Raw genomic sequence first — 17,923 nt, 5'->3', positions numbered from 1 at the left:
GAGAAAGAGCTGGCAAAAAAAAGAAGAAGAAGACGTGAATTCACAGTGGTCCAGGATGGGTGGAGGGGCTTGGACTGTCAGATCCTAAGGAGAGAAAGAGGAGGTGGCATCTGGGTAGATTCAACTGGGTGTACACTTGTCCTTGTATCAGGTTACCCAAAGGGAGGGAAGGAGGGAAAGATGGGGGCTTGGAGGAATCGGGTCCACATGGAGCTAGCAAAGTTATGGTTTCCAAATGGGGGAGTTGATGCATGTTTGAAAAGGTCAAGGAACTTTAGTGGCCTTCATCGTTGAACAGATATCCAAACAGTGACCCCATGACGGTGCATGCCAGCAATCAACAGGATGGAAATTCTGTATCTGACTGCATTTTGATGGGCGTCTGTTCCATTCTAAAAGCTGAGACTCACTTCTGTTGTTGGAACCTTTGAAGGTCTGTTTGGACAGCTTGGCTGTGTGAAGCTTCTCTTGTGACTGTGAATCTCATGGACTCCACATCCACATCGAGTAGATCTGATCGTCTTTAACTTTAGAGATGAGATGCTCTATCCCTAAGATACTTACACTGGATTTTCCAGCTCAGAACAAAGTAAGGGATATAACTCTTCGGGCCTATCATTGTGATCTGGACTTAGGATTCTGCACCCAGTTCTGATGTGTGGGACTTCCCTCTGACCCCCAACACCACCAAACAATTCTCTGACACCAGCTGGGTGTCCTACAATTCAACTCAATTCTGACACTATCTACCTGGAGGTAGCGTCAGATTCCACAGGTGAAGGGCTCAGCCCTCCCACTTCAGATGTCAATCCCAAATCCAGGTCATCACCTGTGCTTCCAACTGACCTGCTATAGATCAAAGATTCCCCTGACCTCCTCCGTGGGTTTGATTAATTTGCAAGAGAAGCTCACAGAACCCAGGAAACATTTTACTTACTAGATCACTGTTTTACGATAAAAGGACATAACTCAGGAGCAGACAGACAGAAGAGATGCATAGGGCAAGGCATGGGCAAAGGGTGTGGAGCTACCATGCCTGCTCTTCTCGGGTGGTTGTCTCTCTAATTTGTGGACATGTTTGATTGAGTAATTAAGGATCTTGAGATGAGGTCATTCTGAATAAGGTGAGCTCTAAATCCAATGACTGGTGTCTGTATAAAAGGAAGGAAGGGAGATTTGTGATATACCAGGAAGATGTACATGGTGACAGAGATGAAAATGATGCATCCATAAGCCAAGGACTCCTGGCCATCACCAGAAGCTAGGAAAGAGGCATGGGAGCAGAAGTTCTTTCAGACAGTCCAGAAGGAACTAACCCTGTCAATGCCTTGATTTTGAATTTCTGGCCTCCAGAACTGCAAGAGAATACATTTCCATTGTTTTAAGCCTCCCAGTTTGTAGTCATTTGTTACAGCATCTCCAGGAAACTTACGCAGATTTCAACGCAAATTCTGTCGGACCTACTAGGCAGTGGTTAAATCACAGGTGGTTGCTCTCACCTATTTCTTTTAACAACAAAACCGAATCGAAGAACTGGATTCCTGTTTCTTGGCTGGTACCGTTAACCAGGAAGTAACTGTACGAAGTTAATCCCGAGAGGTCTTGGAGGTGACATCCCACATGGGTTCCCGAGTCTTTTAGGTAACAAGGACATTCTCTTTCGAGTTTTTTCCTGTAAGATTCCAAAGTGTTCAGAGGATAATCAGGGCATATTTCTTTCTTCACTGTATTTCTCAGGGTTGTCTACATGAGGTCAACACTTACTTTGAGTCTCTTATATACAAAAAATATTGAACATCATTGGGCGCTGCTTGGCCCTTGGCCCAGGTGCAGTTCATGAAATCCGCATTGTAGATAAGACAGGAGAAGTTTTGGGCAGCTGTGCCCTCCGCACCTGGGAAGAGACAGAAACAAAATAATTTGTATGTGGAGTTTAAAGGGGGATGGACCGGATGGCTTCATGGTTCAAAGAAGAATCAATACCAATTCTTCTCAAACTCTTCCCAAGAAGAGAAGAAGAGGGAACACCTCTAAACTCATTTTCTGAGGTCAGCATCACTCATCACTCTGATACCAAAGCCAGAAAAAGACACAAGAAAAGAAAATTACAGGCCAATATCCCTAATAAGCATAGATGTAAAAATCCCCAACAAAATGTTAGCAAACCATATCCAACAGCACGTTAAAAGTCAAATTTATCCCTGGGATGTAAGAATGATTCAACATACGCAAATCAATCAACGTGATGAACCACATTAACAGAGTGAAAGTGATAAACCACATAATCATCTCAATAGACGCAGAAAAAGTGTTTGACAAAATTCAACATCCATTCAGGATAAAAACTCTCAACAAAATAGGTATAAAAAGGATTTACTTCAGCACAACGAAGGCCAAATATGAAAATCCCACAGCTAATGTCATACTCAATTGAGAAAAACTGAAAGCGTTTCCTCTAAGATACTGTACAAGGATGCCCACTCTCAACACTCCTATTTAACATAGTACCTGAAGTCCTAGCCAGAGCAATTAGACAAGAAAAAGAAATAAAGTTATTCAAATCAGAAAGAAAGAAGTAAGATGATCTCTGTTTGCAGATGATATGATCATATACGTAGAAAACCCTAAGACTAAACAAAAAAAATTATTGAAACTAATACATTTAGTAAAGTTGCAGGATACAATATCAACATACACAAATCAGTGGCATTTCCACACAGTAACAATGACATAGCTGAAACAGAAATTAAGAAAAAAAAAATCTCATTTACAATAGCAACAAAAAGAGTAATGTACCTAGGAATACACTTAACCAAGGAGGTGAAAGGCTTGTAAGTTCTATGTTACAAGACATTGATGAGGGAAATGAAAAAAGACACAGATATTTGTTATAAAGCAGAAACTAATATAAAAAATACATTTATTTGGTTACCAGCAAAAAAAAAAAAAAAAAAAAAAAGACAGATAAATGGAAAGACACCCTGTGTTAATGGACTGAAAGAATTAATAGTGTTAAAATGTCCATACTACCCAAAGTGATATATAGATCAATGTGACCCCTATCAAAACCCTAATGATAGGCTTCCCTGGTGGTGCAGTGGTTGAGAGTCTGCCTGCCGGTGCAGGGGACACAGGTTCGTGTCCTGGTCTGGGAAGATCCCACATGCTGCAGAGCGGCTGGGCCCATGAGCCATGGCCGCTGGGCCTGCGCATCCGGAGCCTGTGCTCCGCAGCGGGAGAGGCCACAGCAGTGAGAGGCCCACGTACCGCAAAAAAAAAAAAAAAAAAATGACATTCTTTAAAGAAAAAGAAAAAGCAGTCCTAAAATTCGTATGGAACCACAAGACTCCAAATAGCGAAAATCATGTTGAGCAAGAAGAGCAAAGCTGGAAGCCTCATGTTGCCTGATCCCAAGATATATTACAAAGGTACAGTAATTAAAACTGTACTATGATGGCATAAATGTAGACATAGAGATAACTGAAACAGATTAGAGAGCCCAGAAATAAATTCCCACACTTATGGTGTACTGATATTTGATAAACCTGCCAAGAACACACCAGGGAGAAAGGATTAGTGTCTTTACTAAATGATGATGGGACAACTGCATATCCACATGCAGAAGAATGAAATTGGTTCCTTATCCCACACCACATACAGAAATCAAGTCAGAATGGATTAAAGACTTAAATATAAGATCTGAACCTGTAAAACTCCTAGAAGAAAACATAGGGAAAGAACATCTTGACATTGGTCCTGGCAATGATTTTTTGGATTTAACACCAAAAGCACAGGCAACAAAAACAAAAGTAGAAAACTAGAATTGGATCAAACTAAACACTTCTGCACAGCAAAGGAAACAATCAACACAGCAGAAAGCCAACCTATACAATGGGAGAAAATATTTGCAAACCATATGTATCTGATAAGGAGTTAATATCCAAAATATATAAAGAGTTCAAGCAACCCAATAGCAAAAACCAAATTTTTAAAAAACAAATAATCTGATTAAAAAACAGTCAAAGGGTCTGAATAGACGTTTTTCCAAAGAAGACATCCAAATGTACAACAGGTACCTAAAAAGATGCTCAACATCACTAATTGTCAGGGAAATGCAAAGTAAAACCACAATGAGGTATCACCTCACACCTGTCAGAATGGCTCTCATCAAAAAGACAAGAAATAACAAGTGTTGGCAAGGATGTGGAGAAAAGGGAACCCTCGTGCCCTGTTGGTGGGGATGTAAATTGGTGCAGCCACTATGGGAAACAGTGTGGCGATTCCCCCCAAAATTAAAAGTGGGATTACCATATGATCCAGCGATCCTTTTTATGAGTGTATATTCCATGGAAATAAAATCTGGGTCTCAAAGAGATATCTGCACCCCCATGTTCACTGCAGAATTATTCACAAAAGCCAAGATATGGAAATAAACTAAGTGTTTGTGTGGACAGATGAATGAATAAAGAAGATGTGATACACACACACACACACACACACACACAGGAATATTATTCAGCCATGAAAGGGAGGAAATTCTGCCATTTGCAACAACATGGATGGACCTGGGGGGTATTATGCTAAGGGAAATAAGTCAGACAGAGAGAGACAAATACTATATGATTCACTTATATGTGGAATCTAAAGAAAACTCATAGAAACACAGAATAGAATGGGGGTTCCAGGCGCTGGGGAGGGTGGGGAAAATGGGGAGATGTTTGTCAAAAGGTACAAATACCCAGCTATAAGATGAGTAAGTTCCAGGGATCTAACGTACAACATAGTGACTATAGTTAAAATACTGGATTGTTCACTTGAAATTCACTAAGAGAGTAGATCTCCAGGGTTCTCACCACAAAAAAAACAAAGAAACAAACAAAAAAACCTACATGACAGGATGGATATGTTAATAGCTCAATTGTGGTAATCATTTCACAAAGTATACATACATCAAAACACCAAATGTGGGACTTCCCTGGGGGTCCAGTGGTTAGGACTGTGCACTCTCACTGCTGAGGGCCCACGTTCAATCCCTGGTTTGGGAACTAAGATCCCACAAGCTGTGCAGCATGGCCAAAAAGATTAAAAAAAACAAAATAAAACACCAAATGTACATCTTAAATATATGCAATTCCTATGTGTCAATTCTATCTCCATAGAGCAGAAAAAAGTGGGGGAATGTACCCTGATGCTCATGTGGGGAGGAGAAGAATCACCACCATGTTTTCCCTACCTGGGTTCAGGTAGACCAGTGTTTCTGAAATTCGTCTTTGGTTGATATTTACTTCGACAGTGAGTGTGACTCCCCCATGGAGAGAACAGACCTGAAAGGTGCAGTGACATTCGTTGTCTTTGACCTGAAAAGATGTCATCAGTCAGTGAATTAAGAACCAGTCTTCTTTCGTTACATCCTGATGTTGTTTGCTCCTACCCTGACCCTGTGATGACATCCACCTCCCTCTGTGACATCTCCCCCAGGTACCTTCTTTGGGAAGACACCACCTAGCAGCATTCAGAAGGTCAGAATAGAGCTCACCTTTTTTTTTTTTAATAAATTTATTTATTTTATTTATTTATGTTTGGCCGCGTTGGGTGTTCGTTGCTGCGCGCAGGCTTTTCTCTAGTTGCGGTGAGCAGGGGCTCCTCTTCGTTGCAGTGTGCGGGCTTCTCATGGCGGTGGCTTCTCTTGTTGTGGAGCACAGGCCCTAGGTGCGAGGGCTTCAGCAGTTGTGGCATGCAGGCTCAGTAGTTTTGGTGCACGGGCTTAGTTGCTCTGCGGCATGTGGGATCTTCCTGGACCAGGGATCGAACCCGTGTCTCCTGCATTGGCAGGCGGATTCTTAACCACTGTGCCACCAGGGAAGTCCCAGAGCTCATCTTTTAATATGAGAGCCCTCATCCCTTTAAACTGTATGGGAACTTCACACTCTCTTTTATGGGATTGACTTTTCTTGTCCTATCTCATACCCACCGTTCTCTCACAGGTGTCATGTTTACATTGTATCCAAGTCAGTCTGTTTACTTTATTTCCATTGAACAGGCAGAGCTAATGCTATTTCTCTCTCAGGATTAAGTCTTGCAGATGGACCAACTGAGCAAAAGGCTGCCATTGCAAGCAGCCAGGAGCCCCCAGGTTAATTGGAATAGGGATGCCTGAGGGAGGAATGGGGTTCTCTCAGGGAATCAGCCCTCTGGACACATGTTGGACACGAGCAACACTTTGCTGGTGCACTTGGAACCGTGAGTCTGTGATGTGTCCCAATGTCACGCGTATGTTTCTTATTTGTCCTGCTTGATGAGAGCTCTACAAAGACCAGTGATTGAGCACACCCAATCCATCTTACCTTTTTTTTTATCTGTCCTTTCTCCTTGTGAATCAACACACATTCCCCGTAGGTAGCGTTTTCCTGGCAGTCCCAAGTTAATTTTGTCATCTTTGGGTCAAACTTCACATTTAGACTGGAGTTCTGTTCCACGGTTGGAAGATCTGAAACATACAGCCTCAGGAGTCAGAAACTACTCTTCTCCCGTCTCCATTCTCCCTTAACCAAGGCGTCTCCCATCTTGTGAGCAGAGATCAGGGCTGGGAATCACTGTCCCCCTACCCCTCTCACATCCTCATCACCCCCTACCCCTTTCCCACCTCTCCTTCCTGCCCTTTCTACAAGGGGAGATGTCAACAAAGCAGGAAGCAGCAAAGCCTATTTATTCAGATCCTGCCATAGTAAAGGGAGTCGGCCACCATCACCTGTGTCTGCAGAATGGGTGGGGGAGAATTCACATCCCCAGAAGCGGGGGGAACACAACAGGAGGAGTGATGCTGGTTGACCGTTGCATATGAGGATAAAATGAAATCAGATGCAGGCATTGGGATGTGTCCCCCAGAACCCAGGGTCGTGGGAATGGGAGCAACAGGAAGAGGTCAAGCACATTCATACGTTTATCCCAGTGCTCCTGGGTCAGGAGGAGTGAGGGGACCAGCAGCGTGGAGAGCAGAATGGCCATCGCCAGGGCACACATGGGGCTGCCCGAAGGACGTGGAAGTGCTGGGGGAAGAGAAAATCAGCTTTCATGGGGGTCTGGACATGGAGACCAGTGATGTTTCCCTGGGGGGATGTCCAGGGAAAAAACACAGGACTCTCTCCAGGGTGATGGTCAGCATGGTGACCTGGCCAGCCTGGGTCACTGTTGGCGACAGAGGGTCCTCAGGCTTCAGTAAGCCTCAGAGATGGCCCCAGAACCAAGAGCCTGTCCTCAAGCCTGAGCACCAGGTCCAGTCTTCCCAGTTACCCTCTGAATCACTTTGAGCAAGCTGCCCACCTGCCTGGTCTGTAACCTGGTGGCAGAGGTGGGGGGGTGGGAGGATAACTCCCAAGTCAAAGGCAATGAAAAGCCATGTACCACGCCCGAGGATGGGGCTCCTTCATGCAGTGGGAGACCCTTGGGAGACCCTCCACCTGACCCTTCAGCATCCTTTCTCCAGAGCCTGAGGATGAGGGTCGCTCCATGCAGTGCATTTGGGGAAACCCAAACCCTGAGTCTCCAGCGTGGTTATCAGAGTCTGTGGATGGGAACCCCTCTGTGCTGTGTCTTTCTCTCTGACCTGAGAGACTGTAAGCCCCCAGCCATAGCTGTTTCTCTATCCCCAGAAATGCGTCCCCAGCATATGGGTATCAGGGCGCTGGATACACATTTTACAAATTGAGTGGATTATTTCTCCAGAGCAGACTGTGCTAAAAGCAGGTATAGCCCATGGAGCAGCTGCTGAAGTTGGGAACAGAATAGCAGGGATGGTCTATGTAAAGAAAATATGAGCCATTTATATACATATATACATTATTATATAATTCTCCTATGTATTAATTATAAAATCTATCTCTTCATTTATAATATATATCTTCATATAAAATTGTATATATAATGTGAATTATAGAGAAATAAGTCATGTTTGTATGAATATGAACAATTTTATAAATAATATTGATACTTAAGGACATTCTGACCCTTATTTATATTATCTTTATGCTAGGAGACTCTCTCTCTGACACACTTTGATCCCTTCATTATTCACACCCGATGAGGGAAGTTGATAAATGAGCAGAAAGACAGACACAAAATCAGACAGATGTCATGAGTTTGTAGGGGCTGAGCCTGACGTGGATGTACAGTTCCCCACGGAGCGTGGAAACCGGGGAGATTTTCCTGCCCCCCAAGAAAACTGTGGCCTGTGTTACTTTCCTTGTGCTCCTGTAGCAAATTCCCACAAACTTGGCATTTTATTTTTTAATTTTTTGATAAATTTATTTTTATTTATATTATTTATTTTTGGCTACGTTGGGTCTTCGTTGCTGCGTGCGGGCTTTCTCTGGTTGCAGCGAGCAGGGGCTACTCTTCATTGTGGTGCACGGGCTTCTCACTGCGGTGGCTTCTCTTGTGGTGGAGCTCGGGCTCTAGGTATGTGGGCTTCAGGAGTTGTGGTGCATGGGCTCTAGAGCACGGGCTCAGTAGTTGTGGCGCACAGGCTGCTTAGTTGCTCCGCGGCATGTGGGATCTTCCCGGACCAGGGCTCGAACCCGCGTCCCCTGCATTGGTCGCTGGATTCTTAACCACTGCGCCGCCAGGGAAGCCCTGGACTTGGCATTTTAAAAACTCCGCACTTAATCTCTTGCAGTGCTGGAGATCAGAAGTCTGACAGGGTCCCTTTGGGGTAAAATCAAGGAATTGGCAGAGAGCTGCTTCCCTGTGAAAACTCCACAGGGGAACGTGTTGCCTTGCCTTTTCCAGCTTCCGGAAGCCACCTCCTTCCTGGGTGCATGGTCCCCCTCCATCTTCAAAGTGCATTAGTCCAGCCTCTTCATCATCACAGCACTGCCTTTCTCTTATAAGGACACTTGTGATGACACTGAGCTCAACCAGATAATCCAGAATAATCCCCCATCTCAATACTTTGCACTTAGTCCTGTCTGTCATGTAAGGTAACATAGCCAAAGTTTCTAGGGATTAGGACATAGGTGTTTTGGGGGACGTTTTCTGTCGACCATACGGGGATCAGGACGTGGAATTCGTGGCTCAGGTGACCCATGAAGCCATGGCTACCACATCACAGTGATTATAAGATGCTTTGGGGGGCTTCCCTGGTGGTGCAGTGGTTAAGAATCCGCCCGCCAATGCAGGGGATATGGGTTCGAGCCCTGGTCCGGGAAGATCCCACATGCCGCGGAGCAACTAAGCGGCCTGTGCGCCAAAGAGTGGCATTGCACTCTTTGCCTGTGTCACCCTGGGTGACTTTGGCATCTATTGTACAAGGGGGGCCTCCCGACTTCCGTGAGCCATCTCCACCAGCAAAGACCCTCCCCTGCACCCCAGCTGCCTTCACACGCCCAGTCCCCCTGGCCCGTGATCACCTGGACACCCCCTCTCGGAGACGTGTTCATGAGTGTCCCAAGCCTGCTGATGCTCCACAAGCACCGGACACCCTCTCCTCACACCCCAGCTGCCTCTGCTAAGAAGCCGCCGGCACCTCCTACGTTTAATTCGCTGTTTCCATGAACGCGCCTCCTTTCCCACCTCCTCTGTCGAAGGCTGGACTGGCTCATCTATTGGAGCCGGGAAGGGAGGAGGGAGGGAGGGAGAAAGGAAATAGATTCCCTGAACCTTCACCATCTCCTCCTGGCTGGATCCCAACAGTGGAGGACCCCACCCACTCCCTTTTTCAGGTGTGCACACCTGGGCCACCGCACACCTGGAGACAAGCACTCAGCTCCAGATTCCTACCCCCAACGCCCCCCCACCACCGGGACCTCACTTGCTATCAGAGAGGAAATAAAAGCCACAGACCAGACCTGTTCCAACTTCCCCACCTGACTGACATCTCCTGCCCTCCTCCCACGGTGGGAAAGCACCCAGCTTCCTCCACCTGCGAACGGGACCCTGGACCACCCAGCTTTCCTCTGGGTCTTGTCCCCGATCCTCTGTGCTGGGGCCGGGGCACCCTCCAGCTGCACCCCAGAGGCTCTGGGAGAGGACCTTCCTGGGTCAGTGCACGCCCACAGCGACTCTTGCCTTGCCTTGATTTTCACATCCGCAATTTGTGCAATGCCCTTGCAGTCTGAGCTGAGCTTCACTTAACAGGACGGGGGATGGGCCGCGGAAGGCCCACAGTCCAAACATCTTAGTCCTCAGTGGTTACAGCACCTGCGTTCATCACCGGACCCTCCGTCCCGTCAGCTTCCTGGGTGCACTTTTCTCCTCCTCAGTGTCTCGCTTCGTCCCTGCCTTGGGGAGGGGGGTGGACACGCAGAGGGCACCCAAGGATACACACTATCTTAGACTGATCGACAGCCTACAGCCCGGTTCCCCATTCAGCTTCCTCTTAACTGAAACTCCCTTGGCTTCCTGCTCATTATGATGGGGCAAAACCAGAAACTTCTGTAAACTTGACTTAAAAAAAAAAACAACCGAGTTCTCGCACACCACAAAGGGACACAGAAACCCACCCAAAGGTTGCTGCTTGCAATCATCAGTTCATCGCAGCCCCCGGCTCTTGGTCGAGGATGCGGAGAAACCTCCAGAGGACAATTCTCGCAGAGCGTGAGATAATCAGTGCTATGATGTATCATGTTCAGACATACCCTGGTTTAATTCTCGCCCCCGTCCTATGAGGCGGCTCCTGGTACCCGCACAGAAGTGGCTGGAAGACCAAAGCCCAGTGAAATCTCATTCTTTTACTTTATTTGTTGCCTTGATTTTTTTTTTTTTTTTTTTTTTTTTTTTTTTTTTTGGTGGTACGCGGGCCTCTCACTGTTGTGGCCTCTCCCGTTGCGGAGCACAGCCTCCAGACGTGCAGGCTCAGCGGCCATGGCTCACGGGCCCAGTCGCTCCGCGGTATATGGGATCTTCCTGGACCGGGGCACGAACCCGTGTCCCCTGCATCGGCAGGCGGACTCTCAACCACTGCGCCACCAGGGAAGCCCTGCCTTGATTTTTTTTTTTTTTAAAGTCGAGGCAAAATTCACATGGTATAAAATTCGCCCTTAGAAAGTGTACAGCTCAGCAGCACTTAACACATTCGCAATATTGTATATCCCACCACCTCTATCTGGTTCCAGAACCTTCTCATCCCTCCAAGAGGAGACCCCGACCCCATGAGCTGTCACTCCCCATCCCCCTCCCCCAGCCCCCGGACACCATGAACCACTTTCTGTCTCTGTGGATTTGCCCGTTCTGGTTGTTTCCTATAAATGGAATCATGCCATATTTTGCCTTTTGTACCCACTTTCCCTCTTCTTTGGGTTTTCACCAGGCTGGGTTTTCTTTCCTCTTTTAAAGATTTCAGCTTTCCACAGATGTCAGCTGGAAAGACCTTGTCTCAGAACAACCTCTCTCACGTTCGAGGCACACAGGAAACACCTTACAGGGGCGTGGGTCCATGGGTGACCCCTGCACAAGCTGGCGTTTTGATCTCGCTGTGGCTCTGGGGGTACCACGCACCACTGTGATCGGGCAACACACAGACACAGAATGCAACGCCACCCTCTTCAACAGCACCTGTAACCTGGCCAGGCCACCCGCTCCGCAGGACACACAGCTCCACGAAGGCGTCCCACCCGAGCCTTTGGACTAAATCCAAGCCGCGTCCCAGGCACAGGCTTGTGCGGGGAACTCCACAAACTCCCACTGCAAGCTGGCTGACTCCCCGGGACTCATTCAGATCTTAAAATGCAGCCTCACGTGCTACGAGACGTACCCATCACCGGTAACCATCTTCACCTGGGTGCCATTCACCCAGAAGCTTTTATTGCCCACCCTCAAGTTCTCACCCACCTGGAGCGCCAGCTGCCCGGAGCAGCAACAGAAGCAGGAAAAGGTCCCCTAGTGACTTGACACTTTGGAGGACCCCAGGATCAAGAGGACCGGACTACCCCACCGTACCACGCTCGCCCCTGCCAACCTGTGTTCCTCCATGCTGCTGCCTGAAGCTCCCACATCTGGCCGATCTGATAACTAAGTCTCTTCCTCGTCCGAAAGCAAGTGCCCAGATTGCACGACAAGAACGTTTCAGCTCAATATCTTCCTTTTTTTTTTTCCTCCTTGATCTCCTCCCCCGTCTGTGGTGTTTCTCATTACAAGGAATTGGGAAACCTTCGTGGTGGAGTTGCCCCCTTCACCGTAGATACAGAGAAGGTCACCTTCCCTAAAGTCCAAGCGGGTGGCCCATGAGGTTGCCCAGACCAGCTACCAGGTGGGCTTCTCGTGTCACTGCCCATTTTCATCATTGACGTGGAGAAGGTCATCCTCCTAAGAGTTGGACCAGCTAGTTCACCAGGTCTTCACAGAGTGGCCACCATGGTGGGGCTTCATGTCTTCGGTGGAGGACACCCCCTGGCTCACATTCACAACCAACCCAGTTCCGTTCAATTCAATTCATCAGAACGTTCCTGAGTATCCCAGGGATTTAAAACCAGCCAGAGTGGGTAGAAAGTGGCTTTCCAGCTCATGATGGGACAAGGCTGAACAGAAGGGTCATGGGGGCTGGGGACACCAACGCAGCACTGGGTGTCCCCAAGGAGGGTCCATCACATGAGGGGTTGGACAAGAGCGGGGTTGGGGTTTCATGGGGAGTATATCCTGGCTGTGAGGGAGAGATGATGTCTCCCAAGCTAACGGGGGCTTAGGGGCTTCAGAAATGCAGGAATGCTGGTACAGATCAGAGTTAGGGAAAGAGGAGGTACTGGCAAAGGGGATGGAGCTCGGGGAAGGCTCAGTCCTGCCATGTTTAAGTGGCTTCCCTGATGAGCCACGAAAGGGAGGCGTCCATCAGGGAGTTGGATGTAGGGCTCAGCCTCAAGGGAGACATCTGAAAATCTGAGCAGTGGACGTTCTCCTGAGCTTTCCTTCCGGGCAGGACTCCTGTTCCTGATTCTTACAGGATTTGAGTGGCTGCAGAATGAACACACTTGGGTAGTAAAGAGTTACCTCAGCAGCCCTGGGTGGTCCACACCCTGCCCACTGCAAAGAAAGGGCTGACCCTTGACCAGCTCCTAGGAGGTCACCTATGAAACCTTGGAACATCCTGCCTCGTTTGCCTAGAGCCTTGGGTCATGCCCAGTGGTCTGTGTTCCAATGTGAGTTATGATGGGACTGCAGGTCACGCCATATCCAGACCTCGGGAGGGGCTGAGTAACTCAGGTCAGCCATGTGGACGCTCCGTGCTATGTGACCGACCCCAATAAAAAGGCTAGACGCCAAGGCTGGCTGAACTTTCCCGTTGACAAATACCCCATGCCCGTCAGCAGACATCATGGCTGGGAGAAGTAAGCCCTGTCCAGACAAGCCCACAGGGAGACGACACTGAGAAGCCTAGTCCCTCCTGGACTCTACTCCTTGCATCTTTTGCCTTTGATGATTTCAGTCTGTATCTCTTTGCCGTATGAAACCAGAACTGTGAATATAACGGTCTTGCTGATTTCCGCAGGTCCTTGTAGTGAATCATAGAACCCGAGGGTGGTCTCAGGGACCCCGACACACTACCTGTTTACCGTCGTGCAGGCCGCTATGTCTGGTCAAGCATGACACACACGAGAGAAGGTGAATAACTAAAGGTCTGGACAAGCGACAGCGTGATGTTTCTCGGGACCCCCTGGTGTTCATCTTTTTTTTTTTTTAACTAATTTTTATTGGAGTAGAGTTGCTTTACACTGTTGTGTTAGTTTGTACTGTACAGCAAAGTGAATCAGCTGTATGTATACATATATCCCCTCTTTTTTGGATTTCCTTCCCATGTAGGTCACCACAGAGCACCGAGTAGAGTTCTCTGTGCTAGGCAGTAGGTTCTCATTGGTTATCTAGTTTATACATAGTAGTGTATAGATGTCCATCCCAATCTCCCAATTCATCCCACCACCCACCTTTCCCCCTTGGCCTGCATACATCTGTTCTCTACGTCTGTGTCTCTATTTCTGCTTTGCCAATAAGTTCAGCTGTATCATCTTTCTAGACTCCACATATCTGCATTTCTCTTTCTGACTTAGTTCACTCTGTATGACCCTCTCTCAGTCTGGTTTTCATCTTCTGTGTTTTTCCCTGGCTTTTTCAGATTCGCTCAGAGTTCCCACCAGGGTGTAGACAAGGGGAAGGAGAGTAAAGGAGATGCTGCCTGGTCTTGAGTGTCTTGTAAGGGTCCTTCTGGGACAGCCTGGGGAGAGCATGCAGGGTGGGGTGGGGGCATGGGCGCCAGAGTCCTCTCTAGCCACCACCAACTTCACAGGGCTTCTCACCATTAGACTGTCACTTTGGCACAATGCACTGTGTGTTCTCATTTTCACTTTCCCTGTTTGGGACTTGGGTATTTTGTTTTGTTTTTTTCTGACCCAATACATTTTACCCTTTATTAAAGGGTAAGTGTAACCTTTGTCATAGGTCACATTCTGAGAACTGAATGTGGACCTGGATGGGCACACTCCAGCCTTCCAGGAACTCACAAAAGAGGAGGAAATGTTAAACTATTCCCAACAGCTCCATCCCTCCGGTCCAGTGCTGCTCCGGGCATCAGGATGGGGTGGGTTGGAAGCACCTCAGGGCCCGGGGACAGGCCACCAAGGCTGGGGACTCAGCAGCCATCACGTGCTCCAAGGAAGCATGAGCCCTCACTCCTTCTTTTTTGTCGAGAATATTTTGACTCTTCTGGATCCCTTGCATTTCTGTGTGAATTTTAGGATCAGCTTGTCAATTTCTGCAAAAAAAGGCAACTGGGCTTTTTTAAGGAATTGCATTGAATCTGAAGACCACGCGGAAGATTTCAGAGGTGTCGGTGTCTTAAGATTAAGGCTTCTGATCGAACACAGGATATCTTTCTATTTATTTGGGTCTTCTCATCCCTTTCAGCAAAGCTTTGTAGGTTTCAGTGTATAAATCTTGCACTCTTTGGTTAAACTGATGTTATTTATTTATTTATGGGTAAAATTACTCATCAGTAAAAACGGATGTATTTTGTTCTTTTGGATGCTATTGTAAACGGGCTTGTTTTCTTAATTTCATTTTTGGATGGCCCACTGCACATGTGTGTTTACGTGTGCATCTCGTATCCTGCAGCCAAGCTGAATCTGTTTATTAGTTCGAAGAATTTTTTAGTGGATTCCTTAAGATGTTCATAGCCATCTGCAAATACATATAGTTTTACTTCTCTTTTCTGATCTGCATGTTTTAAAAAGATTTTTTTTAATTGAAGTATAGTTGGTTTACAATGTTGTGTTAGTTTTGGGTGTACAGCAAAGTGATTCGGTTATTTTATATATATATATATATATATATATATATATATATATATATATATATATATATATATATATATATATATATTCTTTGTCAGGTTCTTTTCCCTTACCGGTTACTACAAAATATTGAGTATAGTTCACTGCGCCATACAGTAGATCCTTGTGGTTTATCTATTTCATAGATAGTAGTGTGTGTGTGTTAATCCCAAACTCCTAATTTATCCCTCTCCCACCCTTTCCCCTTTGCTAACCATGAGTTTGTTTTCCATGTCTGTGGATCTATTTGTTTTGTAAATAAATTCATTCATATTATAGCTTAGATTCCACCTGTAAGTGGTATCCTATGATATTGATCTTTCTCTGTCTGACTTACTTCTCTTAAGTGTGATCATCTCCAGGTCCATCCACGTTGCTGCAAATGGCAATATCCTCCTTGTCTTGCTCTCGATCTTGGGGACAAAGCTTTCACTCTCTCCTCACCGAGTAGAATGCGGGCTGTGGGTAGACGCCCTGTATCAGGTGGAGAAAACACCCTTCGACGTCCCGCGTTTGTTGACTGTTTTTATCCTTCAAGGGTGCTGGTTTAGCCCTGTCTGTCCCCTCTGCCCACAGAGCCCTCTCTCACCTTCTTGCTCACTCAAGACACTGGATAATTTACAAACCCATCCCTGTCCTGAGGCCCTACACCTGCTCCTTTTCTCCACAGCGATTAAAACTTACATCTTCTATATAATTTGCTTTGGAAAACTTAGTTGCATTGCTGATTGTCTGGTTGCCCGGCTTGGGGTAGGGAATCTTGGCTGTAGGCACAACCCCTGGAAAACGGCTGGAATATCATCGTGAGTGTCTATTTGCAGAAAGACTGAAGGAATAGAAAGAGTGGATTAATGAATGAGTAAAAGAAAGAAACAGTGCAGCTGATTAACATTTGTGGAATCCGCGCACGGTTGTCCCATGACTGTCATATGATTTTCCTCATCGTTCCTTTTCAAAATATTCCAAATGTTGATGAGAAACAATAAAACATTCTCTTCTTAATCTTTTTTTCCTGATGAGAAACAGGTTATGTCTTTCTTTTTCTTTCTTTTATACTAAATTAAAACTTTATTGAATAAAGAACACTCTCCAGAACACACGATCAGATGGACTAGGTCTACCTTACATGCAATGAAGCTGAACGTGACAGTAGTTTAACATGGAAAGTCAAACAAATTAGTATTTCCCATTGTACAAAACTGCTTATGTAGTTGATATGCAAGAAGAAAAGTATGATGCTCTGCATTTTCACTAATCATCTGTGGTGAATTTTAAAAAGACATTTGAAGAAACTGGTAGATTTCTTTAGGATAGATTTCAAATAAATTAGTTACATGTGTACTATTGAAACATCTTTCAACCTCTCTTGCATTCCGAGGAAAATCTTAGTGCAAACATCGAAGTTGCTGCTTACTCCAAAAGACTGTCAAACTCACGTTATGTCTTTCTGTGCGTGTCATGTTGAAAAAATTGCAAGATGCTCATTCCTTTTATTTATTTATTTATTTATTCTCGGCTGCGTTGGGTCTTCGTTGTTGTGCACGGGCTTTCTGTAGTTGCAGCGAGCGGGGGCTACTCTTTGTTGCGGTGCTCGGGCTTCTCATTGTGGTGGCTTCTCTTGTCGCGGATCACGGGCTCTAGGTGCACGGGCTTCAGTAGTTGTGGCACGTGGGCTCAGTAGTTGTGGCTCGAGGGCTCTAGAGAGCAGACTCAGTAGTTGTGGTGCACGGGCTTCGTTGCTCCGCGGCCTGTGGGATCTTCACGGACCAGGGCTCGAACCCGTGTCTCCTGCATTGGCAGGTGGATTCTTAACCACTGAGCTACCAGGGAAGTCCCGCGCATTCATTTTCAAAGGATTCCTGATTGGGGCAGTGGGGTGAGGCTCCCTACATGCGCAAGATGAAATGATATTCAGGAAAGTTGGCCGGAGCGTTTTTGAAATGTCCACCTCCCTGAGGCTAGAAAAATGGGAATGCACTTCAGTGCAGACTGAATTGTTTTCAAAAGGTGGTTTTTTGAAGTAACTCAGACAAAGCAAATATCATATGCTATCACTTATACCTGGAATCTAAAAAAAAGGGTACTAATGAACCTATTTACAAAACAGAAATAGGGTTGCAGATGTAGAAAACAAACTTGTGGTTACCAAAGGGGAAAGGAGTGGGGGAGGGATAAACTGGGGGATTGGGACTGACACATACACACGACTATATACAAAATAGATAACTAATAAGGACCTACTGTACAGCACAGGGAACTCAATACTTTGTAATGACCTATATTTGTGAAAAGAATCTAAAAAAAGAGTGGAGATATATATATATACATATCTATCCATCAATATATGTATGTATAACTGATTCACTTTGCTGTACAGCAGAAACTAAAACAACACTGTAAATCAACTCTACCCCAATAAAAATTTAAAAAATAAAAGGATTAAACCATATTAAAAGATAAAAATAAATAAAATCTTAAAAAATTCAAAGAAAACACCCCTCCCCCGGCAAAGCGGCTTTTTCTAAAGCACGTTTGGGGCAGCCAGTCTGAAAGTCACAGCTGTAACAGAAATGACGAGGCGCTGCGTGTCTGCGTTGGGATGGTTTTTACTGACG

At 46.1% G+C, this 17,923-nt stretch overlaps 1 protein-coding gene across 1 annotated transcript in view; it reads right to left on the bottom strand.

Annotated features, from left to right (window-relative positions):
• CSF2RA (colony stimulating factor 2 receptor subunit alpha) overlaps positions 1-11,987 on the bottom strand; it is a gene marked incomplete at both ends in the record, with an annotated part of 43,945 nt that extends 31,958 nt beyond the window's left edge. Inside the window, 6 exons of the mRNA XM_079727208.1 lie at positions 1,500-1,672; positions 1,765-1,894; positions 5,234-5,357; positions 6,345-6,487; positions 6,939-7,046; positions 11,951-11,987. Coding sequence (XP_079583334.1) covers positions 1,500-1,672; positions 1,765-1,894; positions 5,234-5,357; positions 6,345-6,487; positions 6,939-7,046; positions 11,951-11,987 — 715 coding nt within the window. The remainder of the gene's footprint in view (positions 1-1,499; positions 1,673-1,764; positions 1,895-5,233; positions 5,358-6,344; positions 6,488-6,938; positions 7,047-11,950) is intronic.
• Positions 11,988-17,923: the final 5,936 nt, after the last annotated feature.

The sequence above is a fragment of the Hyperoodon ampullatus genome (genome assembly GCF_949752795.1).
Source record: "Hyperoodon ampullatus genome assembly, chromosome: X".
Lineage (NCBI taxonomy): Eukaryota > Metazoa > Chordata > Mammalia > Artiodactyla > Ziphiidae > Hyperoodon > Hyperoodon ampullatus.
The sequence above is the reverse complement of the archived record's forward strand: the minus strand, read 5'-3'. Positions and strand labels throughout refer to the sequence as shown.